At 40.3% G+C, this 27547-nt stretch overlaps 1 protein-coding gene across 2 annotated transcripts; it reads right to left on the bottom strand.

The window, feature by feature from the left end:
• Positions 1 to 5784: 5784 nt before the first annotated feature.
• On the bottom strand, positions 5785 to 27547 carry RPA2 (replication protein A2). 2 transcript variants are annotated; one of them, XM_049878440.1, is made up of 9 exons: positions 27323 to 27547; positions 26955 to 27061; positions 23233 to 23334; positions 21223 to 21336; positions 17036 to 17110; positions 16412 to 16528; positions 11299 to 11406; positions 11023 to 11117; positions 5785 to 6503 (listed from the first exon to the last, which is right to left on the bottom strand). In XM_049878440.1, the coding sequence occupies exons 1-9, from the start codon at positions 27330 to 27332 to the stop codon at positions 6419 to 6421; spliced, it is 813 nt and encodes a 270-aa protein (XP_049734397.1). In that variant the 5' UTR covers positions 27333 to 27547; the 3' UTR covers positions 5785 to 6418. The 2 variants fall into 2 exon arrangements, with proteins under 2 accessions (XP_049734397.1, XP_049734398.1); XM_049878441.1 differs by lacking the exon at positions 26955 to 27061.

Consider the following 27547-nt stretch of genomic DNA (forward strand, 5'->3'; position numbering starts at 1 on the left):
TGGTGTTGTGTATTGGTCCAGTTCTGAGGATTTTTGTTTTCTTTAAGGTGTAATCCATACTGAAGGCTGTAGTCTTTGATTTTCATCAGTAAGTGCTTCACGTTCTCTTTGCTTTCAGCAAGCAAGGTTGTGTTATCCGCATATTGCAGGTTGTCAGTGAGCCTTCTACCAATCCTGATGCCATTCTTCTTCATATAGCCCAGCTTCTTGGAATATTTGCCCATCATACAGATTGAATAAGTATGGTGAAAGGATACAACCCTGACACATACCTTTCCTGATTTGAAACCACACAGTATCCCCTTGTTCTGTTCACATGACTGCCTCTTGGTCTACATACAGTTTCCTCATGAGCACGATTAAGTGTTCTAAAATTCCTATTCTTTGAAATGTTATCCATAATTTGTTATGACCCACACAGTTGAATGCCTTTGGATAGTCATTAAAATACACGTAAACCATCTTTCTGATATTCTCTGCTTTCAACCAAGATCCATGTGACATCAGCAATGATATCCCTGGTTCCACATCCTGTTTCGAATCCGGCTTGAATTTCTGGCAGTTCCCTGTCGATGTACTGCTGCAGCTGGTTTTGAATTATCTCCAGCAAAATTTTACTTGTCCGTGATTTTAATGATATTGTTAGATAATTTTTGCATTCTGTTGGATCACTTTTCTTTGAAATGGGCACAAATGTGGTTCTCTTCCAGTTGGTTGGCCAGGTAGTGGTTGTACAAATTTCTTGGCATAGACGAGTGAGTGCCTCCAGTGGTGCATCCGAGCACACTGAGAGGCATGTGGAAAATGGGTGTTGCATGAATGTTGAACCTGGCTTCAAGTGCAGAATCTTAAGACCTTGCCCCCAAAATCTGGTGAAGTCAGGGGGAGCCATTTTAAAAAGAAGAATCTTATGGAGACCTGAGGCTGCCAAAAGCTGGCAGGTTTGATAGGTGACTCTAACGTATTGTCCAAGTTGTTGGTGACTACCCAAGATTATTTCATTCTAAAACTATTGAATAAAAATGACATGTGACTTTCTATATGAATGATAACAGGTAGTGTTTATTAAGTTCTGCCTGTGTGCCAAACCCTTTACAAACTACGTAAAGCTCAACTCTCCTAAGTAGAAATGGCCTGATTTTAAAGATTAGGAAAAGGCTGCAGCAGTTAAGAGTGAGGACTCTGAAAGCATGACCCTGGGTGAGAATCCCAGCTTGCCACCCACCAACTTTGACAATGAGCAAATTATTTTAACCTGAGCCAGTTTCTTCACATGTGAAATGAGAATAGTTACCTAGCTCAAAGAATTAAGGATCAAAAGAAATAATTTTTGTAAAGCATTTAACACAATGTCTAGTACTCAATAAACATATTAACTATCATTATATCATATTATTGTTGACCAAGATCATGTAGTTGTGCCTGTCTCCAAAACCTATGCTCTTTCCACACTTCCACACTAGCCATGGAATTCATTCCAGTGTTCAAAATATATTGTTTCTAAACCATGGAGGCAGAGTACAGACTGGCTGGACAGCCACATCGACCTGTATAGTGCAGAGAAGAGAACATATATAAGGCTCTGCCCATACAAGAACTAACTTGGCTTCCAAGGTTAGTCTAAGCCTGCTCAGTGAGGCAAGACCATGGGTCTCATTTCTTGGAGGTGGTGGGATGTTGGTTTCTAGGGCTGAGCCAGTTATGGAACTAAGTGCCATGGTCAGCAGAGAGGACAGGAAACAGACAAAAAATGATCTCAAGGATCCATCTGAGGAGCCAAAGGAGGGTTCTCCTGGATTCTAGGCATTGCACCTGGGCGTCCTTCCTTTGCCTGCTAACGTCTCTGGGCTGTCCAGACCCAGTGTACTTCCCAGGCCTCCATACCCCAGCATGGAGCACATCAGGTGACCACTGAACAAGCTACTCCAGGCTGTTGTGCCAGTTCCCAGTATCTGACACCTCATTCTTATCTGCCCACCAGTTCCCATGCCCTCCTCCAAAGAGATCAATTCAAACTGCACAAGAGGAGTGTGAGGAAGAGAGTAGTACTCTGGGAATGAGCAACAGGCAAGAAGATGAGAGAGAAACAAAGTCCTCCCTGGCACAGTCAGGCCAATATGTGCAATGTCAAGTTTTCACTTCCACCTTTGCATTTATTCTTAGCACACAATTGAGCAAGAGGAGTAGCAAAGCTACAAAAAGGGGAGGGAGAGAGGGCTACCAGTTCCTACCAAAAGGTGCCTTCTGGGTGGCCAACTGCTGTAGTAAGGAGAAAGGAAGCAGTATCATAGTAGGGAAAGCTGGGCTTAAAAGGAAAACACTTTGAAAACCCTAACTGTGAATGTTTTCTTGTCAGAGCAACAGGGTTGGCAGGGAATGAACACTCCGTAGACAACTCCCTCAGGTTGCTTTTGTCTCCTTTATCTCTGGAATGAATCCCTGGGTTGTGAGAAAGCTGTTATAATTAAGTTAGAGATTTCCACTGAGCAGCAGTCTCCAAAGGGAGAAGCACACACCCTTGGGGTACACAAAATGATACACTGGAGAGAATTACTAGCACATCCCTTCGTGTTTATTCTTAATATTCTTTTTTTATTTCTATTTTTGAGTGTTTTCTAAAAATGTACCTGATATACTCACATAGTAACAGAAGTAAATAATTACTAAATAAATGAATATAAACTGGGGATGCAGGCTCAAACTTTATCAGTAAGAGCGTTGCAATTTTCCCCAACTGCATTTTTTTAAATTGTACTTTAGATGAAAGCTTACAGAACAAACTAGTTTCTGATTAAACAATTAGTACACATACTGTTTTGTGACATTGGTTGCCAACCCCAGAACATGTCAACATTCTCCCCTTCTCAACCTATTACCAGCTTTCCTATTTCCCTATTACCAGCTTCCCTGTCCCCTCCTGTCTTCTACTTCTTGCCTCTGGGCTAGTGCACCCATTTAGTCTCATTTTGTTTTATGTGCCTGTCTAATCTTTAAAGGGTGAACCTCAGGACTGACTTCAGTACTGAGTTAAAAGGGTGTCTGTCTGGGGGCCATACTCCCACAGTTTCTCCAGTCTCTGTCAGCCCAGTAAGTCTGGACTTTTGTGTGTGTGTGAGAATTTTGTTCTATGTTTTTCTCCAGCTTGGGTCCAATTGCATTTTCAAAACCAAATCTTTTACTCCACATCCGATACTAATTCTTATTATCCTTTCTCTACCTAAACCCAATAAAGTACTTATTTCCCAAGAAGCCTGTCTTAGTTACCTAGTGCTGCTTTAACAGACATACCACAAGTGGATGACTTTAACAAACAAATTTATTATCTCACAGTTTAAAAAAAACCAGTGCTGTCTAGGAGGCTGGAAATCCTAATTCAGGGTGCCAGCTCTATGGGAAGGCTTTCTCTGTTGGCTCTGGAGAAAGGTCCTTGTCTCTTTAGCTTCTGCTTCCTTGGAGATCTCCACGTGCCTTGGCATCTATCTTACCCCATCTCTGCTTGCTAGCTTGTGTTTAATCTCTTTTAGTATCTCAAAAGAAACGGACTCAAGATACACCCTACACTAATTCCGCCTCATCAACGTAACAGAGATAGCTCATTCCCAAATGGGATTATAAACACAGGCATAGAAATTAGGTTTCACAACACATATATTTGGGGGATACAACTGAATACATAACAGAGCCTCACTTCTCACCTGTATACCTAGAGAAGGATCCTCCTCAGAGCAGGCCAGACCCATTGCTAGACTATGACACAGGTGGTTTCACGCTGTTGTTCTTGCTCTTCCTAGCGTACTGAAGAATTTGTATTTCCTCAAACGGGCGAGGTGATGGCAGTGGTCTGAACAGAAGTCTTTTATTTTGATAGAATTATATGACTCAAAAACTGCTTACTTACCAATAAAACAAATGTTTAAAAAACAATTTCTTTAAAATTATTGTACTTTAGATGGTTTACAGAACAAGCTTCTCAAACAATTAGTACTCATATTGTTTTGCGACATTGGTTACCAACCCCATGCCAACACTCTCCACTAATCGACCTTGGGTTCCCTATTACCAGTTTTCCTGTCTCCTACTGGCTTCTAGTCCTTGTCCCTGGCCTGGTGTGCCCCCTTAGTCTTGTTTTATGAGCCTAATCTTTGACTGAAGGGTGAACCTCAGAAGTGACTTCTTTACTGAGCTAAAAGAGTGTCTGGGTGGCCATACTCTCGGGGTTTCTCCAGTCTGTCAGGCCAGTAAGTCCGGTCTCGTGTGTGTGTGTGTGTGTGTGTCTGTGTGTGTAAGAATTTTGTTCTACATCTTTCTCTGGCTCCTTCTGGGACCTTCTATTGTGATCTCTGTCAGAGCAGTTGATGGTAGTAGCCAGACACCATCTAGTTGTGCTGGACTCAGTCTGGTGTAGGCCATGGTAGTTGTGGTCCATTCGTTCTTTGGGCTAATCTTTCCCTTTTATCTTTGGTCTTCTTCATTCTTCCTTGCTCCAGACAGGGTGAGACTAGTAGAGAATCTTAGATGGCCGCTCACAAGCTTTTAAGACCCCAGATGCTACTCAACAAAGTAGAATGCAGAACACTTTCTTTATAAACTATGTTATGCCAGTTGAGCTAGATGTTCCCCAAGACCACAGTTCCCAGAGCCCTTAGCCCAGTAATCTGGTCCCTTGGGGTTTGAGTGTGTCTATGGAGCTTCCATGACCTCGCCTTGTACAAGTTGTGCTGGCTTCCCCAGTATTGTATACTGTTTTACCCCTCAGCAGCAATAAATGTTTATTGAATACCTAGTGGGTCAGCTCACTGCCCAAGGAGAGGAAACTAGTTCTAACTGAATTTTTCAATGTACTGTTCCTGTCTCAACAACATACCAAGAGAATACCGCACACCTGGCATCCCAGGTGATCATACATAACCAAAATGCAAGTCCCTCCTGCCTGACAGTGTATAAGCTCTATAAGGGATGAAGTTTCATTCCACTGTGGAAAGGCTTGGCCAGTTCTCCTGCCAGGGCTCAGAAACTACATGACAACTATTTTTTTTTTTTTTAATCCTGTTTTTAGCCACTGTTCTTTAAGAAAATAATCAAGAATGGATATACCTGCAAATAAACATATTGGATGACTGAGTTTTAAGTATTTCATAGCTCCTCAGATGGAAACTACTTTGCATGTACAGAAAATAAGTCAGTTAGAAACCAGGGGTGGGGCCGTGAGGGTAGAGCCTTCTTCGCAGCTGCTGGTCAGTCTCATTTAGAAAAACAGTTAAAGCAGATATAGAATTCTTATTTGCATGTTATTTTATTAGCTTTGTCTCAGAACTGGTTCTTTCATTCTAGACCTCACTTAACCTTCTGGAGTTGTCAAAAACATCTTTGAACCAGTTTCCTCTCCCAAAAGAAATAGCTGATCAAGCTGGCCAAAAAAAAAGCCACAGGCCTTTGGAAAGTCTCATCTTGAAGTCAAATGGTAGATATTCAACTCAGTTACATGATCACATACTGCTAAGGATTCAAGGTTGAGGTCCATTTTATAATCCACTTATTAACGGCAACACTAGATACTTTAGAGACTATTTAAATCAATCTTCACAACAAGCCTATGAAGAAATAACATTGTTCTCTCTTAATAAATGGGGAAATGGAGGTTCTCAGAGCTGATGTAGCTCGTTGAAGATCCTAACTCAAAACGGGGACAGCCGGATTCAAAGCCAAGTCTTAGTATGCTACGCTGCCTCAGATGATAATTACACCAGCTTAGAAAGAAAAAAAAAAAATATTTCCACAAGTTACTGCAGTAAGAACTGTTTTATTAAACATTTGGATACACTTATCTAGTACAAAGCACAGTAATATTTCTTCCTTCCCCTCTTCTGCCCTGCTGGGCCGTCACTCCAGGACCTCACATCCATACAACATGCTTTTGGCAGCAGTCAGGACAAGAGGCCAAAGGAAAGTGCAATTCTGAAAGTAACTCCACGTGACCAAAGTGAGAAACAAAGAACAGGCAGAGGTTAGTAGGTGTCTCGGCTAGCTCTCTGACACTGGGCTCTAGTCCTGTTCATTTTCTCTCAACAAGAAACATTTTAGGAAGAGGAGCTCCCAAGCGAGCATTTATTTAGTAATACTGCCCAATTCTTTTGGTAGTATCCCTCTCCCAATTCCATCTATCCTGATGTTGAACTAGCTTATCTGTTGCCTTTCCAAGATTCCACCTTGGTTTACATCCCTGTCAACTGCCCATCCTCCCCTGAGGTTCAAAAAACAAAAATAAAAATAAACAGCAAGTTTCAAAAGGATGTTAGCTGAGACTTTTTATAGATGAAACCTACTTCCTAGAAGTCAAATGACCAAAAACATATGCATAGCTGCAGATTGTGAAAATAGATTCAGCTAGGAAATATCTTAGGTCCCCAAGTAGGTCTAGTTATTCTGCGTCTGTGGACTTAAAATGATCATCATCCACAGTAGAATAGATGTGTCCCTCGTTGCTAAGAAAATCCACGGCTTGCCTAGAAAAGAAAAAAGAAAACAATACACGCACATTTTCAGATCAATGAAGAAAGAAAACCATCTTCTGGAAAAAGCTAAATTTGTAAGCTTCACTCACCTCTCCACTTTCTAACTTGGCTAAGAATTCACAGCCATTTTGTTCATCAAAGGCCCTCACAGGAAGAAATGCCAGTAAAACAGCAAAACTGAGATTATCCATGGAGACATGGCTACTGAGACTGCCTTGGATTCCTTGCCCCAAATTGTGTACAGGCAAGAATACACAGAGACCCTCATTTCAATACCAGCCTAAGCCAAGTGAAACAAGTATCTAAAGCTGCGATCCAGCTTGCACACAAATATGCTATAATAAATAGTTATCTTTAGGGTGGCAGGGCCAATATGGCGGAATAGCCAGATGCTTTCAGCGATCTCTCTTACAACACAGGCCCAAAAAATCAAGTGAAACGATTATATTTGTGACAAGCTAGGAGCCCTGAACATCAAAGGCAAAGTCAGAAAATAGACTGTGTGGCAGGGGGTGAGAGAGGCGGTTCAGAAGCAGAGAGAAGCTGCTGGACCTGAATCGTTGGGATCCCTTAGGCACCATTCCTGGGGTGTGGCTGTGGCAGGCCGGTAAGTAGGGTTCGGCCGCAGTTTCCTCAGGGTGAAGCAGCCAGCTGCGCAGCCTACTCACACCTCCAGAACCAGAGAAGGATGGCACTCTTGGCAAAAGCTAAGCACTTGTGTATATTTTACCATGCCCCCCACACCCAAACCGAGTTCAGTGGCCGTTGACTTCCCTGGGCCTGGGATAGGCCCATATGAGCACCCTGAGTCATGCTCTCAGCCTTGGAGAAGAAATAAGTTCACATAAGGGGGAAAAGATAATTTGCAAGCTCCACTAACCGGGAGAGCTCAGGACAGAAGCAGCTCCTGTCCAGGCATAAACGGTCCATGGACTTTGAATACCTTTCCCCCCTGCATGGACCTGTGTGGGCCTATTTCAGGAAAATGGGCCCTTGGTGGCAGGCTGCAACTGTTTAAGCTGTGCAGTGGAGAAGTGAGTGCTTGATATTTGACACCGCTTTGCCTATTATACAGGGTCCTCACCTACCCACATCAGGGGCCTAAGGACCGGTAGCTTTACCCACATCACCCAGCCGCCCGCAACAGGGGTCCAAGGATAACTGGTACCTCCCAGTCCTTACAACCAAAAACACTGGGTGCCCATGGTCTGTCTGCAGAACCCACCCACCTATACACTCTAGGGAACAGGGATGCTCTTTCCTCAGAGACATTTGGGTGACAGTTCTCAGCCCCCTACCTTGTTCAGAGCATGACCCCCTGCTGCAATCAGGTATCAGTACCTACATCAAACACATCTGCCCCTCTAAGACTGTACAACAGAGATTGTATCACACACTTGATGATCAGCTACCTGGACACCTCAGCTGAATCCACACAAGAAAAGTGAATGGACTCATAAGCTCATATACCTGATAACAGCTCTAGCCATCTGGTGACAGGACATCAGAGCTCCAAAGGCGAAAATAATCAAGCTAGCTCACTCAAGCAACCCATTTGGGCAAGTCAAAACAAAACAAAGCAAGAAACTAGGATACAGTAAGCAAACATAAAATAGACTAATATACAACTTATAGATGGATCGGAGACAACAGTCAATATCAAACCACATAAAGAAACAGACCATGACCACTTCAACAAGCTCTCAAAACACAGAATCAAAGGATCTTCTGGATGAAGGTGCCTTCTTGGAATTACTGGATGCAGAATTAAAAAGATTAACATACAGAACTCTTCAAGGCATAAGGAAGGAGATCAGACAATATGCAGAACAAGCCAAGGAACACACAGACAGACCAGTTTAAGAAATTAAAAAGGTTATTCAAGAACATAAGGAAGAATTTAATAAGCTCCAAGAATCCATAGGGAGCAATCAGAAATTCAGAAGATTACCAATAAAACTACAGAATTAGACAACTCAACAGAAAGTCAGAGGAGCAGAACTGAGCAAGTGGAAGGCAGAATTGGTGAGCTTGAAGATAAAGCACTTGGCACCAACATATCTGAAGAAAAATCAGATAAAAGAATTAAAAAAAAAATGAAGAAACCTTAAGAATCATATGGGATTCTATCAAGAGAAATAACCTATGGAGTGACTGGAATACCAGAGCAGGAAGGGGTAACAGAAAATACAGAGAGAATAGTTGAAGATTTGTTGGCAGAAAACTTCCCCAATATCGTGAAAGATGAGAAGATATCTATCCAAGACGCTCATCGAACTCCACATAAGGTAGATTTTAAAAGAAAGTCACCAAGACATATAATCAAACTTGCTAAAACCAAAGGTAAAGAGAGAATTTTAAGAGCAGCTAGGGAAAAACGAAAAGTCACCTACAAAGGAGAGTCAATAAGAATAAGCTTGGACTACTCGGCAGAAACCATGCAGGCAAGAAGGCAGTGGGATGACATATACATAAGCACTAAAGGAAAAAAACTGCCAGGTAAGAATCATATATCCAGCAAAACTGTCTCTCAAATATGAAAGTGAAATTAGGACATTTCCAGATAAACAGAAGTTTAGGGAATTCATAAAAACCCAACCAAAACTATAAGAAGTACTAAAAGGAGTTCTTTGGTTAGAAAACCAATAATATCAGGTATCAACCCAAGACTAGAATACTGGACAGAGCAATCAGATGTTAACCCAGACAGGAAAGCCACAAAAATAAATCAAGATTAAAAAACACTCAAAACAGGGAAGCAGCAATGTCATTATGTAAAAGAAACCATTAATAAAGAGAAACTAAGAAATGCAGTCATAGATCTTCCATATGGAGAGGAAAACAAGGCAATATAAAGAAATAAAAGTTAGGTTTAAACTTAGAAATATAGGGGTAAATATTAAGGTAACCATAAAGGAGACTGACTATCCTACTCATCAAAATTAAATACAAGAAAAAAATACAGACTCAGTAGAAACAAAATCAACAACAATAAATAAGAGGAAAAAACAATACAAAAAGATAAACTACTCAGCACAAAAAATTAAGTGGGAAAAAGAAGCTGTCAACAACACACACAAAAAGACATCAAAATGACAGCACTAAACTCATACCTATCCATAATTACGCTGAATGTAAATGGACCAAAAGCACCGATAAAGAGACAGAGTGGCAGAATGGATAAAAAACATGATCCGTCTATATGCTGCCTACAAGAGACACATCTTAGACTTAGAGACACGAACTAGAACTCAAAGGATGGAAAAAAATATATCAAGCAAACAACAAGCAAAAAAGACCAGAAGTGGCAATATTAATTTCTGACAAAACAGACAATAGACACAGGAGACTATGTTGGCATCTCCTGTCTAAAGGGAAGATGAGAGGGTAGGGGGGTCAGAAGTTGGCCAAATGGACACGAAAAGAGTGGAGGGAAGGAGTGTGCTGTCTCATTAGGTGGAGAGCAATTACGAGTATACAGCAAGGTGTTTATAAATTTTTGTATGAGAGTCTGACTTGATTTGTACTTTCACTTACAGAACAATTAAAAAAAAAAAAAAGTTGTCTTTAAAAGTTTTCCTCCAGCCCACACCCCCTACATCAATGCTGTAGCTCCCCAGAAGACACTGCATGAAGGAAAGGAAAGGTCTTTCCAAGAACAGTATGACAGCTTCAAATGCTTCAAGGTCCTCAGTGTCAGTAACACAATACCAACAGTAACAATTTATAGAGTACCTACTATGTGCCAGTGATTCTATACTCCATCATCACAGCATCTGAGACAGGAATTATTTACTTTACAGGACGGGAAACAGAATTAGACCTGAGCATTTCTTTACCATCTAGGCCTAGAATAGCAACTGACTTAGCATAACAAATAACCATCACAAGGACCAAAATACTCAGTCTGTTTGATTAGCTCATTACATTGGAAATCAGGAGGCTGCTTGCCTAAAACAGGATCAGAACAAGGGTGTTGGAAGGTCTGAGTGTCTAAAGACTTTAGGTCCAGATGGCCCGATGCAACCATCTCCACAGTGGGGACAGTAATGCCAGTGGGACTGTATCATTTTAAGTCCATGAGCTAAAGACCTGACTCCTCCAAACTAAGTCCCAAAATCATACTCCCAGTACGTAATAGGTATTCAAATATTTATGAGTGCTGGGATGGGGAGCACCATCTTTGACACTCCTGTTTCTATTTGTCCATGGAAAACCCAATTCCGTTCTATTAATAAGGTTGCAGTTAACAGATAGTTTTGTTTTTTGTAACTCGTTTCTCATCAGCAGGAAACTGGTGAGGTGAAAAGAGTACAATTCTGAAGTCTTAGGAAACCCTGGTGGCGTAGTGGTTAAGCGCTACGGCTGATAACCAAAAGGTCAGCAGTTTGAATCTGCCAGGCGCTTCTTGGAAACTCTACAGGGCAGTTCTACTCTGTCCTATAGGGTCGCTATGAGTTGGAATTGACTCGACGGCAGTGGGTTTAGCTTATAAAAATCAAATACTCACTTGATTGAGACTGCACTCATGTACTGGAGCTGAGTCTTGAGATCATCAAAGTTCAATCCTTCAGGTCTTGGGCAAGCTTTGATCAAATTTAACACCTGAAGAGTCAAATAAGACAAAAATTCTAGCAACAAGGCATGAACCAGCTTCCCTTTACAAAAAAGGCTGCAGGAAAGAAACTGAGGTAGGTACTCAGACATCCTTAGAATCATTAAGGGAACACTGAAATTTAGGACTGTTTGTGTTTCAAATTTCTGAAGCCATTTAGGTGGAATTTACCTGGTTTTGGGCCACGGTGAGGCCATTTACAGGAATGAAGCTATTTGCACCAAAGTTCCCTGCTTCACCCATTCCTGGATTGCTGATAGGTGCTCTCCCTACTGAAGGCTGTTAAAAAATAAGTTCACAGCATTAGAAAATTCACCAATTAAACAGTCTTTACTATTTCAAACAGCTTATTAATAAACAGTTAATAAAAAAACAATTTAAGCAACGTTTTCCCAGTAACAATTTCCTGCGTTAGAAGGGACATCTGTTATCTAACGAGCATTTCATAGGAAGGTAAAATAACTCTTATGAAGCACATAATACCAAGGACAGAGAAAAGTGCCTCTAGGCTTCTTGCTTTCTTTGTGATGTGGTAGAGAAACCAGAGGAAAAATGGAATGGAGATGAAAATTACCTGGAGATCTGCTACAATGATTTCCTTGGGGCTCAATCACTCACACATTTATTGAGTGCCAGCTAGGCACAAAGCATTACAGGCGAGAAGACAGCCTCCTATATAGTCTCTATCTAGTATAAAAGCAAATAGTCTAGAATCACAATTTTTATTTCTTTTCTCTTTAATCACTACTTAGTCTACTACTATTTAGATTCTCCTCAAATATACCTCTGAAACTGTTCTCAACAATGTTACCAAGGATTTTCAATCTACATCATATCCAACAGTTTCTGTCACTCCGCATACTAACTGGCCTCTCAGAAGCTGACACTGCTGACCACTCTTCTTCTTTTTTTAAATTCTTTTTTCTTTTTTGGTGGTAATGTACACAACCAGACATACATCCACTCGTAACTGCTACATGAACAATTCAATAACATTGGTTACATACCTCACGCTATGTCACCATGCATTCTATCTCTACCCATATTGTTTCATCACCATTAATTTTGGCTCTCTGACCCTTAAAGTTCTCATCTGTGCTTTAGATAAACTGTTGTCAGTTTACACTCATTAAAAAAAAAAAAAAACCAAATCCATCGCACTCTAGTTGATTCTGACTCATAGCGATGCCACAGGACAGAGTAGAACTGCCTCAGAGTTTCCAAGGAGTGGCTGGTGGATTCAAACTGCTGACCTTTTGGTTAGCTCTTAACCACACTTATACAGGTATTTCTTTATATTAGTGCTATGCTTGAAGCAAACATTCTTTATTAATTGGGCTAAACTGTTGTTTAGTTTAACAATGGACTGATGGGATAGTTTTGGTTCAAGGTTTAAAGATTATTTCTGGGCATTAGACTCAGGGCTCCCCCAGTCTCAATTAAGTCTGGTTCCCGTATGAGTTTCCTCCTTTTGATAAGAATCTACTGACTGGCTGTATATACTCTTCTAGCTCTCCACGTACCTCTCAAACTATACTCAGTCTCTCTCATCAGCCTCTTCTGTCCCCCCAAAGGCTGATAGTTCCCCTAAAATTTCATCCCAGACCTCCTTCTAGACCACAGATCTTTATTCTCATCTATCTACTAGATATCTTCACCTGGGTATCTCACAGACGCTTCAAAATAAGATGCATCGCTTTCCTTACCAAACCTGATTGCCTTGTTATATTCCATTTCAATTTGTAAACCTAAACCCGATTCTGCAGACCTCAGTCATCTGGGAGTCTCCACTTCCTCATCTTCTACCATCTGTCACCATAGCCTATTAATACAATCTTCAGTGTAGCCAGTTGATCCTTACCACCTTTGGTCTCCTACTGGTAACTCAGCCTCTAGTCTCTCCTACTCCACTCAACCCCCCACACTGCTACCAACTAATAACCCCCTCTGATCATGACACTCTGCTTAAAGCTTTCAGTGGCTCTCTCTACCGTGGTAAAAAAAAAAAAAAGAACTCCTAGACACAGTATTCAAGACCCATCATCACAACTAGATTTCCAAATCTATGTTTTATTCTTGACCACTCTTTTTTAACACACTTTACTTCTCAGTTGCACTGAACTTCTTGCCATCCTCAAACATGCCTCTGACCTGAACATGTTGTTGCCTGTATGGTAGGCTCTTCCCCTTCTCTCTCTGGCAACCACTCTTCTCATCCTTCAAAGCCCAACTTAATTGTCCTAGTGTTTGTAAAGCCTTCTGCAACATCTCCAAGTCAACTTAGTCATGGTCTTCCTTCTCAGCTCTCACAGCATTTGGCCCACATCCTATCATAGCACCCATCACGTTATTTGCCCTTCAAGTCCTTTTATCTTGGCACAGTGCCTGGTAGACAGTACATGCCGAGTCAGCGTTTACTCTGTTGAACTGAGTAAGAACGACAGAGGATCAAATATGTCCAGTGCCCTGTGGTAGAACATGAGGACAAATGCCATCCAGTCAGGTATAATTCAGTTATTCATTCAACAAATGTTCATTAAATGCCTACTGCTTGAAAGAAGGAACAAAACAAAAATTATGGTTCTTTGTTTTCAGGATAGAAGCCTTCAGACTGCCTGCTGATGAAACAGGAGTCTTACTTTTAATGACCCAGTAATACTGAGCTGAATGCTGTTTTTCACAGAATATCTTTGCTGAAATGACCTTACTCCGTTTCAGATTAGATAACCAAGCTGAGAGCTGAGTGAACAGTGGACATGTAAGGCCGGAACTCAGATCTGGGCTACAGACAGAACTTGGGGGAGTCATCAGTGTGTAGTGTTGCATGCCCCAACTCATGTATCTTTTAAGACTTGGTTTAGGCATCACCTTCTCCAGGGGGCCTTTCTTGTGATAAGGCAAAGATAGAAAATACATACCTGTGCTTCCCAATAACACTGCTTAAGTGATCTGAACCCCCTTCACTTAATGAAAGTTCTTTAAGCAAAGAAAGGATTGCCTTGTTTACTCAATATAATTGTCTATGCTCAGTTTCTACTTTCTAGCCTCCCATTCTCACTTTAAAACCATTTTTTATCATATAATATTTGATACACATATATGTTGTGAAATACACTAATAAAAGAAATACCCTAAACTTTCCACATAATCCTATTCTCTTTAACCCACTTTTCCCGCCACCCTGGGGAAAGCTCTCTTTTGAAGATCAAGACCTCCACATTTCCAAACCCAACAACAGACTTCTCTGTATCTTACTTAACTTCTAGGCAGCACTCAACAATCAATCTCCACCCGCTCCTTCTTGAAATATTCTTTTCTTACTTTCTACTGAATCACATTTCCTGGTTTTCCTCCTGTCTACCTGGCAACTTCTTAGACTTTCACTGGATCCTATTCTGCTCCCGGATTTCTAAAGGTTAGTGTGTCCCAGAGCTCAGTCCTCTTACCTTTAATTCCCAGTTATCTCATCCAAGGCTTTAAATATCAGTCGGAATTGACTTGACAGCACACAACACCACACACTGATGCCTCCCCAAAGTTCTATCTCTAGCCCTGATCTGCGTTCCAGCCTTATATATCCACTGTCTACTTATCTCAGCTTGGGTATCTAACTGACATACTATACTTCCTAAGTCTAATACAGAACTCTTGGTTTTACCCTCCAAACCTGCTCCTTCACCTAGCTGCTCAAGCCTCAAACCTAGAGGGTCATTCTTGAACAGTCCCTTTTCTTTTCTATTTTTTGTTGTTGTTCAGAATATACATGGAACATAACACCAATTCAACTACTTCCACCTGTACAATTCAGTGACACTGATTACATTCTTAAGCTACGCAACCATTCTCACTCTCCTTTTCCAAAGTGTTCTTCCCCCACAACCCTCCCTTTTCTTTATACCTTCTATTTATTCCACCAATAGGTCCTGCCAGCTCTACCTTTGAAACATATTGGAATTTAACCACTTCCTACCCCAGCTGCTGCTACTTTTCACCTAAATTACTTCAGATGTCCCATAGTCTGTTCTCTATAAAGCAGCCAGTGATCTTCTCAAAAGGTAAATCAGACCACATTACTCCCTGGTCAGAACCTTCCAGGGGCTTACTACCAATAAGAATGAAGTTCAAACTCAACCACGGCCTATAAAGCCCTACATGACCTGGTGCTGTTTCCTCACCACTTCTTCTACCATTTGATCACTCACTTCACTCCAGGCACCCTGGCCTTCTCGCTGGCCTCAGATGTATCACGCTTGCTCTAGCCCATGACTTCTGCATGTTCTTTTCCCTCTGCTTGGAATGCTCGTCACCCAAGTATCTGCACTATTTGTTCCCTCATCTTATTCATGTTCTTGTTCAGATGTCTCCTCCTCAGACAGCACTATCCTGACCCCTCTCTAAAATTGTACCTTCCCTCCTCTCCCTCACTCTCTTCCCCTGCTCTGCTTTATCTCAGAGCACCTATACCTACCTAAAAGTATTTATTTGTTTTCTTGATTATCACCCATTTTTCTTCGAGAATGTAAGTGTGAGGCAGAGACTTTATCTTGTTCACTGCTGTATTCCAAGGGCCTAGAATAATGATTGATATATATAGGCTCAGTAAATATTGTTCAAACGAAGGAATGAATAAGTTAATTTATCTCTGTACTTTCCAGTGCTTAACAAAGCACTTGGCATAGAGTAGGATGGTAGAACATTCTTAATGGCTCATCAATCTCCAGTCTCTCCTGCTGTACCCAATCCTTCAATCTGCCACCAGAACTATCTGAAGACTTTCTAACACTAGAATCAACAAACTCTTTGCGTGGTTCTAGATGAACCTGCTGGGCTGAATTCACAGACCAGAAAATAATGCTATGGAGTAATTTCAGTATGAACCAAGAAATACAATTTCAGAGATAAAATTATGGTGCACAACTTTTCATCATGCCAATAGGTAGGAAGGAAAGCAGCAAAACTTCCTAGTTGGGGTTTTTTCTAAATATGATCTGAAATCCCGTAGCTAAGAGCTCACACTATCATTATGTATCCATATCTGAAGGCTGTGTTAGGCCCTAGATGTCTCAGCCAGTGGGGTCATTTAAAGGAACAGCAATTCTGACAGAAACATGAGTGCTTCATCTGAAATGAAATAAAATAGCGAGCCCATGAAGAAAATGTTTTGACGACTGACTGATACCTTTTGACTCAATCTTCAAAGTGTCAAGGAAATCAAAGCTAGAGCACAAAAGCAGTCTATGTTCTTCTAGAGAAGAGAGAAAAGTCCTACCGTGAAGGCACTCACCTGGTTGTTAGACTTGCTGAGCATCATGTGTGCATTGACTACTTCCAGGATATGTGCGGTGAACTCATTCATATCCTCCAGGGGCATGATTTTAAAGGCTACCAGGCTTTTTTTGTTCTATTAAAATAAAAGAGAAAGACATGAATAAAAGACAAGCACATTCAAGTCAATTTCATGTCAAAAGATGTGGTTCTTTTCTGGTAATGATATTTTGCCAAGGTGGAAAAAAATGTGTGTTATATAGTAATTTTAACTCAGGGTCAATCCAAATACAGTTAATCATGGGGGATCAAACAAACAAAACCAGCTCAGAGATGTTCAACGACTTGTTCAGGGTTACACTACCAAGCAGTCTTGTCTCCTGACTTCAAATTCAGTGTTTTCCTTTCTACACCTAATGAACTCACAGCTGGAAACTGCAGGCGAAGATCCTGTTTTTTTCCTACCTATCTGTATTACATTAAGCTGAAAAACAGTTATTTTCTTCTTAAAAATGATGAAAAAACTTCAATATCCTCCCATTAAACATGGAGAGACTAAGTCTTAAGTATCCTAAACTCAGACGTAAACCCAGGAAATGCTTGACCCAAAAATATTTTAACTGTCGCTTTATTCTGACTTTACCTGAAAAGATCTCAGGTGGCCAGCCACTTTCACATATGTTTCTGGAGGAACCACAGTGTTTTCACCACTTGGATCCTAACAGACAAAAATACAATCATATCACAAAGTTTTCAGCAACGTTGGTAAAAGCCTCTTTAAAATTTCTAAATTATGAACAGAATGTTATAAACTAGAAGAACTAATATGGCACCAACTACCTAGTCTGCTTTGCCTTTTTGGATTTTACTGTTTTGTAAAATCGGGAATTATAACAAAAATATTTCTAAAGGTAATTTTCAATTCCAAAATTCTACTTTATGCACATCATACAAAAAAAAAAAAAAACTCCTCCAGTGCTTTCAGGCACATAATCTTTCTTGTGGAAATATTTATTGGCACAATTCTACTTTTGGGAACTTAATGAAATTATTAAAAGAATGTGCATTAAGATTTAACTGTAGTATTTATCGTAGTTTAGATCACTAAAAAATTTAAACTAACCTAAATATCTAACAATAGGCACACATTCATATAATGGGATATTACATAACTATTAAAAATGATATTGTAGAATCCTATTTATAGTCTAAGAAGACCAGCCATGAAGAAAGAAAGTTGACTGCAAAACTGTACATACAGTGTGATCCCATGTGGGGTAAAATACACACCAAAATGTTAACAGAGAAAATTACAAATGATTTTCATATTTCTGTAGAATATGCAGATATTATTTATAAGGAAAAATATTAGCTGATTTTTAAAGTTCTTTTCTATTATAAAATACACGATTAAAAAAAAAAACTGGAAAATGGTATAATAACTAGTCTCCATTCACCTGGAGCAACAAAGAAAGGCGAGTCAGGAGTAGGAGAAGGAAATGGAAAGTGTGGCTAATTGCTCTATGAACAACTGCCTCCTTTGCCACGAGACCAGAAGAACTGGATGGTGCCCAGCTATCATTACTGAACATTTTGAACAAGGATTCTACAGAAAAATTCTGATCAAAAGGGGAAAAATGCAGAACAGAACTGCAAATTTTCATGGAATCCAGACATTCTGGAGCCATGGAGGCCGGACGAACCCCTGAAACTATTGCTCTGAGATAATCTTTAAACCTTAAAGCAAAAAATCCCCTGAAGTCTTCTTTAAACATGATAAAAATTAGAGAAAAATTTTAAGTAAAGAATGTCTGCCTTGAGCACTGTGCTGTTTTAATGGGATCAAATTCACAACAGCAACTTGAAATATTAGACAGGAAACTTAGGGGGCAGTGAGTTTATGTCAATGAGAGTTGAACAGCTCAGAAAAGCAGAGTAGGAATGGTTGCACAACTTGAAGAACGTAATCAATGTCACTGAATTGTTAAACTGACATATGTTCTGCTGTATATATTTTCAACAATAACAAAAAAACTAGAAAATAAAGTATACGTATTTAAAAATAAAAAATATTCCTATCACCTGGAGATAATCAACATATTTTTTTTGCATTTCACTATATCTATTATTTATACAGCTGGCTTTATACCACAGACAAAACTCTGTAATCCCACTGAGAACATCTTAAAACCACTTGGGAAAAGTAAAAGTGGATCTCTATTTTCTTCCTTTTACCAAAATATATTTTAAATGGATCAAAGATTTAATTGTTTAAAAAAAAGAAACCATATATAATAGAAAATATGAACAATTACAAAAAATAATTTGAGATTACAGAAAACTTTTCAAAGTCAGAAGACAAAAACTAAAGAAACTTTGCATAATTATTATGAAAGGTTAATATTTTTCAAGCTCTTATAAACAAAAATAAATAGAGTCCGAGGGCCAGGTAAGGGAGGTAAAATCAAAGAACTTAAAAGAGAGAACTGACAAAAATCACAATGAACCCTGTTGCTGTTGTCAGACGCCCTCAAGTCAGTTCTGACATAGAGAGACCCTCCAGGACAGAGTAGAACTGCCCCATAGAGTTTCTAAGGAGCATCTGGTGGATTTGAACTGCCAACCTTTTGGTTAGCAGCTGAGCTCTTAACCACTACACTACCGGGGCTCCCAATGAACATTAAACATACTTAAAAAAAAAGGAAAAAAATCAATGAACATTAAAAATACTAAAAAAAATTCAATCTCGCTAAAACCAAAGAAATACAAATAAAAAATGAGAAATTCTCATTGACAAGACTGGATTTTTTTCGAACTATCATATTTGCAAAAATTTAGAAGATTCACAGAATCCACTGTTAGGGTATGGGGAACTGAACACTCTCATGTATTGTTTAAATGCAAATTGATACTTTCATGAAAGACAGGAAAAAAGTAAAAGTATAAATGTTAAAAAAGTAAAACTTAATGTTTCCCTCCAGAAAACCTACTTTTAGGAATTCAACTTAAGGAGAACCACCCAAACTCACGAAAAGACGCATACAAAAAGATACTCATCAGGGCAACATCTATAATAGCAAATAATTGGAAACAAACCAAGTGCTCCCTGATTGAGTCTACTCTTAAGGGATAATGTATCCCTACAATGGAATAGGCAGTCACTAAAAATGATGACACAAATCTGTATTTATTAAGAAATCAGTTTCACAACAGTTTTCAGTGAAAAGAGCAGGTTATAGGGCAGCTGCATATTGTATTATCCCTTTCACATAAAACTGTATACATACACCTGAATTTATAGATATGCAGGGAGAGATGTCTCAAAGGTATTTACCAAAATGGACTGTAACAGTAGTCATTTCTGCAAGGTGGAATTTCAGGGAATTTTTAAATTAACAAAATTATACAAGTAAGCATGGGGCATTTTATATGAGCAGGTGGTATTAGGCAACTGTAGTATCTATCTCCCCACTTAATGGCAGGGACTATCTTTCTACTCTTTGTATTCCTGGAATCAAGCACTGTCTGGTTCAGAATAGGTATGCCAGTAGTATCTGCTGAATGAATTAACTTCTATTTTTCTGAGGGGAAGCAGCTACCAAGTTAATTCTCCACAGCTTTCTTGTGCTGAAGTAAAAATAACAAAGTTTTTCTTTATTAACCAAACTTTCTGTAATGAACATATTTTTAAAACAAGAATAAAAAAAAAAACAAGGTGCCTTCTGCCCAATTAAAAAAAAAAAGGCACAGTCTTTCAGTGTATTTTTTTCTACAGGTATATACTCATATACATGCTGCTCTGAAAATATGGGATCATACCATGCATACTATCTCGTAGCATGCTTTTCCCCTCCAAGAATTTATGGTAAACACTGCTCTGTGACAATACATACATTTCCACATCATTTGATGTATTTTATAAAGATAACATGATTTACTTAATAATCCCCATTGCTAGCATTCTAAGATTGCTTCAGATTTTATTATTATAAACAATGCTACAAATCAACATTTTTATAGTTGACTTTTACACATTTTAGATTATTTCCTTAATGTAAACCCCTAGGAGTGGCAACATCTTTATGACTGACGATTTTGATACAGGCTGATTTCTGAGACAGGTTATACCAATGGGTAGGACGGTACCCACTTTCCTAGAAAATAACAACAAATCATTCAACAAATATTTATTAAGTGTCTACCAAGTGCCAGGCACTATTCTAGCTGCTGCTCTCACCAGAGCTAGACATTGTCATTCTTTTTTCCTGTACCCATTTAGTAAGATAAAAACGGTGTCTTGATGTTTATTAAACCTGCTTCTGTTAACTAGTATGCTGATGAACATTCTTGTTGCTGCTATTTGCCCTTTGTCTCTTATGAATTATTTGTGCATCTTCTTTGCCCATTTTTCTAAGGTGCAGCTACATTTGTTTGTAAGAGCTTTTACTAATGAAAATTTAAAAATGTTTGTAATACGTTACACATACTTTTCCCATTCATCTAAACAATATTAACTCAGGTTAAAAGCACTGTTCCTGATGGTGGGGATACAGTGGTGAACAGGATGAAATGCCTGGTCTCATGTAGTTTACATTCTAGTGTCTCTTGTCACTTGCTTTTTAACTTTGTTTTTAGTATTTGGGAAGTTTAGAAGTTTAAAACTTTTATGTAATCCAATCTATTAACCTTTTATTTTAGGGTTCTCTTTAGGATGTCTTGCTTACGTATTATTCTTAAAACAAAAACAACTTAAAAAGTTAGACTATATAAAAGTTCAGCATCTTTGAAGTCCCAAAGTAACCCAGCCCTGATTCAAAAACAACCACTTACATCTGTGTCAACCCACTGGCGAACATCCATGGGTGCAGCTGTCATGTCATCTATTTTGTAAACAATGTTGGTTGGTGCCTTTTCTGCATGTCTAATTATCCCCACGATAGTGACCTAGGTCAGAAGAAAAAAGGTTGGTTTTCCTGGGAATCAAAGCAAAACTTGTATTTATTTACTTATTTATTTTTTATTGTACTTTAGATGAAGGTTTACAGAACAAACTGGTTTCTCATTGAAAAGTTAGTACATAATTAGATAGTAGAAAAGAACTATTTTAGGTGAAAGGAAAGACAACACACAATACAGGAAAGGTCAACACAACTGGACTAAACCAAAAGCAAAGATGTTTCCTGAATACAACCGAATGATTCGAGGCCAGACTAGCAGGGATGGGGGTCTGGGGACCATGGTTTCAGGGGACATCTAGATCAATTGGCATAAGAAAACATTCTTCACCCCACTTTGGAGAGTGGCATCTGGGGTCTTAAACGCTAGCAAGTAGCCATCTAAGATGCATCAATTGGTCTCAACCTACCTGAAGCAAAGGAGAATGAAGAACATCAAAGACACAACGTAATTATGAGCCCAAGAGACAGAAAAGGCCATATAAATCAGAGACTACATCAGCCTGAGACTAGAACTAGGCGGTGCCCGGCTACAATCCGTGACTGCCCTGACAGGGAACACAGCAGAGAATCCCTGGTGGAGCAGGAGAACAGTGGGATGCAGATCTCAAATTCTTGTAAAAAGACCAGACTTAATGGTCTGACTGAGACTATAGGGACCCTAGAGGTCACAGTCCCCGGACTTTCTGTTAGCCCAAAACTGGAACCATTCCTGAAGCCAACTCTTCAAACAGGGATTGGACTGGACGATAAGACAGAAAATAATATTTGTAAGGAGCGAGGTTCTTGGCTCAAGTGGAAACATGAGGCTATGTGGGCAGCTCCTGTCTGGAAGTGAGAAGGCAGAGGGGGACAGGAGCTGGCTGAATGGAGACGGGGAATAGAGGGTGGAGAGGAGGAGTGTGCTGTCTCATTAGGGGCAGAGCAGCTAGGAGCACACAGCTGGTGTATGTAAGTTTTTGTACGAGAGTCTGCCTTGATTTGTAAAGCACTTAAGGCACAATAAAAAATTAATTAAATTAAATAAAATAGAACACATTATTTTACAACATTGGTTAATAACCCCATGACGTCAACACTTTCCATTTTCAAACTTGGGTTCCCTATTACCTGCTCTCCTGTCTCCTCCTGCCTTCTAGTCCTTGCCCCAGAGCTGTGCCCCTTTAGTCTTAGTTTGTTTTATGGGTCTGTCCCATCTTTGGCTGAAGGGTAAACCTTAGGAGTGACTTCATTCCTGAGTTGAAAGGGTGTCCGGGATCCATACTCTTGGGGTTTCTCCAGTCTCTGTCAGGCCAGCAAGTCAGGTCTATCTTTTTGAGTTAGTATTTTGTTCTACGTTTTTCTCCAGCTCTGTCTGGGACCCTCTACTGTGATCCCTATCAGAACAGTCAGTGGTGGTAGCCGGGAACCATCTAGTTGTTCTAGACTCAGTTGGGTGGCAGCCGTGGTAGATGTGGTCTGTTAGTCCTCTGGACTAATCTTTCCTTTGTATCTTTAGTTCTTCATTTTTCCTTGCTCCCGAAGGGGTGAGAGTTTTCTTCATTTTTCCTTGCTCCCGAAGGGTTGAGACCAGTGGAGTATCCTAGAGGGTCGCTCATAGGCTTTTAAGATCCCAGACGCTACTCACCAAAGTAGAACGTAGAACATTTTCTTTATAAACTGTGTTATGCCAGTTGAGCTAGATGTTCCGCAAGACCATGGTTCCCATAGCCCTTAGCCCAGAAATTTAGTCCCTCAGGGAGTTTGGATATGTCCATGGAGCTTCCATGACCTTGCCTTGCACAAGTTGTCAGACTTACATATTTTTTTAAAACTTACATAAAAAATAAGTCTTACTACATTCTTCACATGATTAAATGACTCTTCCACAAATTCTTTTACATACCTGTGAAATCTCAACATTGCCAATTTTGAACACTTCATCAACCAGAGTGGCAGAAAGCAGCTGGGATATGGTACAGGGTACAATGTGCTGGGCTCGGGCTCTCTAAAAAGAAAAAGTATGCATAAATTCAATTAAGAAAAGAATAACTACCACTCATTTAACACCTGCTATGGTATTAAGGGAGCCTTGACGGCACAGTGGTTAAGAGCTAACCAAAACACTGGCAGTTTATATCCACCAGCCGCTCCTTAGAAACCCCATGGGGCAGTTCTACTCTGTCCTATAGGGTCCCTACGAGTCAGAACTGACTTGATGACAAGTTTTTTAGCTTTATGGTGTTAAGGAAGGAGCTCTGGTGGCACAGTGGTTAAAGCACTTGGCTACTGAGAAGTTGACAGCTGGAACCCGCCAGCCACTCCACGGGAGAAATATGTGGCAGTCTGCTTCCCTAAAGATTTACAGCCTTGGAAACTCTGTGGACAGTTCTAGTCTGTCCTTTAGGGTCGCTATGAGTCAGAATTGACTTGAAGGCAGTGGGTTTGGTTTTGGTGGGTTATAGTCGGAATTGACTCGATGGCACTAGGTGGGTTTAGTGTTAAGGAGCCCTGGTGGTACAACGGTTAAGCACTCAGCTAACCAAAAGGTCAGGGGTTTGAACCCACCAGCCGCTCTGCAGAAGATGGGGCAGTCTGGTTCCGTAAAGATTTACAGCTTTAGAAACCTTTTAAGGCAGTTCTACTCTGTCCTATACGGTCACCGTGAGTCAGAATCAAATCAATGGCAACAGGTACATGCCAAGCACTTTACATGTATATAACATCAAAGCTTCAAAACGAAGCTCATTAACCCTGCTCTACAGAGATGGAAACCAAGGTCATATAGCTAATAAATACCAGAATAAGAATTCATATTAAGTTTGTCTGAATCTCAAGCTCCTCGTGAATGGGTAAGTTCATGTTGCACTGGGAATTCACCACAATGAGGCAGCCAGAGTGCGACAGCATATGAAAGCGTAACGTGCTGCCAGAGACAGCTCTAAGAGGAAACCCCAGCCTCAGGCTGGAGGCAGGCTAGAGTTGGTATTCAAGCCACCAACAAGATGAGATGTTATTGGGAAAAGGTCTGAAAATGCCCAGGAGAGGCAGCACTTTAGAGAGAATTGCTCCAGGCCTTGGATAAAATACAACAAAAAGTTAAAAAGTATAGCTTCCTTTAGGGAAGATGTTGTGACAGTCACCACACTGGACATCTTAAAGGGAAGAAACAGAATGAGGATGGCAGAAGCATGTTCAGTGAGGACACTCAAATCACACCCTACCACAGCCTGGCAATACTGTAAACTCTTATTTCTGCCTACCAAGGTAAACCGAATAATATAAAGATGGGGTAGAATTTGCCCTTGAGTAACTCCTAATTTAGGGAAGATACAAATGTAAACAACAAACCTGATCTTGATATACTACAGAATTACACATGCTATGCCATCTCAGAAAAACTCACTAATTCTGCCTAGGGAATTTCAAAAAGTCTCTCCAGCATTTGAGCTGGACTTTGATGCATGAGAATTTTGATAGTGGAAAAACAGTGGGTAAAGGACGGGCATTCTAGTCTAAGGGCTCACAGAGGGACTATGTATGAGGCAGAAAAGCCACGGAAGATTAAACATTAGAATCCTTCCTTTCCAAAATCAATAAAAAGTAACTTAATAACTGTAAGACAGAACATAATAGACTTCATGGATTTAGCAGTCCCAGCTTTGACTTAAAGATTCATGCTGCTGGCAATGTTTCACTTTGCTGAAGCATAATTTTGAACGATGAGTACCCGGAATTGGTATGAAGTAAGCCTAGCTAACCGCTATGTCACGAAGGAAGGAGACTAAGCTTGGGGGTTAAGGTTACAACCCGAATGCAGTCAACAACAACCACTCAAGAGTAGTGTGCTCTTGGACATGTTTCTTAACTCATATGCACATTAGTTTCCTCAGCTGTTCAACTGGGAATGATAAAGTCAGGAAAATTAAATGCAATAATATGGTAATATACTTAGAATATTGCCTGGAACATCATAAGCACTCAGCATTAGCAGTTTTATTAACTATTGCTCCTCACTGCTCATACCTGCAATAACCTTCAAAAGGATGTGAAGGAATCTAGTATGTTTTCCCATTTTACTTTATTGTATCCACAGGTGAAGTTATGATACATCAGTATTCACAAACGTAGAATCTACACAGGCCCCAGGATTTTTCTCTCACAAATAATGTACTATATTTTCTGTTTTCACCTATCACAGCTGAGATTCTCATCACGTCTTCAGTATTAAGAAAACTAAGAGCCAGTATGGTAACGGTGGCAAAAACATGGATTCAGAGCCAGACGGTCCTGCAGACCTTATAAAAATGGTGGTTTCATATCGTACTGTCAGAGTTGCCTGTGGTTCATTGTCAACTATGAAAAAATACTTGACAGCAACTGATATACATTATATATTTCAACAACTTGAAGAATAGATATTTTACAGAAGAGGTGGTAACGTGTCCAGGGCTTAGCAGCTAGGATTTGAACATAGGTCTGCAGGACTGTTTGGCTCTGAATCCACGTTTTTGCCATACTGGCTCTTAGTTTGGTTCAACCAAATATAACAGGTTCATACTCAACAGGGGATATTTCAGACAGGCACATTTATCTAATTTACTGTAGAAAAAGCACTAGATTCAAAAACATGACCTCTGGGTTTGAGTCCCCAACTTGTGACTAAGCTATCTTAATACACAGTCTGAGCTAGGGATTCTGAGATAAATAAAAGGACGAGAACCAGTATCTATCCACCTGTTTTCTCCTTCACAACCCCAAGGAAGACAAAGCTAGAAGACTGGAATCTCCTCTGGTCTTCCTGGGAAAAAGAAAATTACAATTAGAGAAAAGGCTGCCCACCAGATTTGGATTTGCACAGCATCATGTGTGCACTGTCCTGGTTTTAGCTATTTACTAGCTTTGTAACCTTGGGTAGTTCCTTCACCTCCCTGAGCCTCTGCCGTACGATGGAGTAAACAAAAAGGATTATATGAAATAGTACATATAAAAATATAAACAAAAAATACCGAAACCCGTTGCCATAGTTGATTTTGACTCATATCGACCCTACAGGAAAGAGAACTACTCCATAGGGTTTCCAAAGAGCGGCTGGTGGATTCGAATTGCCCTTTGGCTAGCAGCCCTAGCTCTTAACCACTGCACCAACAGGGCTCCTATGTAATATAACATATCAAGTCCCAACCTTGTGAGGCATATATTATCAACCCCATTTAATAAGTCCAAAACTGACTCCCAAGTAAAGTGTCAGAGCAAGAAAACACAGGTCTATTTGACTTCAAAACCCATGTTCTTCCCCCCACCCCTATTCCGTGTTTCACCTCCTGGCTACGTGAATACATGAAGAGTGCAAAATATGCATTAAACACAAGTTCAGAGTTTTCCCACGGATTCATGGCTATTTCGATAAATTTCAAAACAAAGCCAAGGAAACAATGGATGCAAAATTAGGGAAGATTTCATTTTTAAAACTTACAGCACCTAATTACAGAAAACATGAGCAATAACCGGTAATTACCGAACCAGTTCATATTTAATACCCTTCATATGCCGCATAAATTTTCTCTCATAGACGAGTTACGAGCTTTAGAACAGGATAGAATAAAACGAAACACCCTTTGAACCTACTGATTTCTTTTCAGCTTGAGTAGGTGTGGGCGACCCAAAGCCCCCCGGGGACTGTGTGTAGCCGCCGGCGCCACCATAGGCGGAGCTGCCATAGTTTTCAAATCCACCTGTTTCAAACAACACTATCAGTATCTGCGCCGCTTTCCAGGCCTCTGAAAATTCCACAAGTCCTTACAAACCTCACCCCTCTCAAACACTCCCACCGTCTCCCGAATGTTCCTCAGCACCTTTCCCCGCCCCGCGAACTCCCCCGCCCGCCTCTCCGGTTCCTGCCCCTTCCCCCTCCCCATGTCTCTCCGTCCCCAGGCTCTCCGTCCCGCTAAATCCTCCTCGCGATTCTCAGTCTCCTCCGCCCCACCCATATTTACTATTCCACATTTTGGTAGTGACTCCGTCAGGATCCAATCTAGTGAGTCGGCGGGGCACCTCAGGGCCCTACAGTTGTCGCAGCAGCGTATCTACTTTTCGCTGGCGCCACAAACTCCTTCCCGCGAACGACGGAGCCAATCAGCGTCCAGGACGCTTCTACCTTCAGCCAATCAAAGCTCGCGAATCCTACGCTTCTTCCTGTCTTCTCTGGCCCTGTGTCTGAA

The sequence above is a fragment of the Elephas maximus genome, chromosome 3, assembly GCF_024166365.1.
Source record: "Elephas maximus indicus isolate mEleMax1 chromosome 3, mEleMax1 primary haplotype, whole genome shotgun sequence".
Lineage (NCBI taxonomy): Eukaryota > Metazoa > Chordata > Mammalia > Proboscidea > Elephantidae > Elephas > Elephas maximus.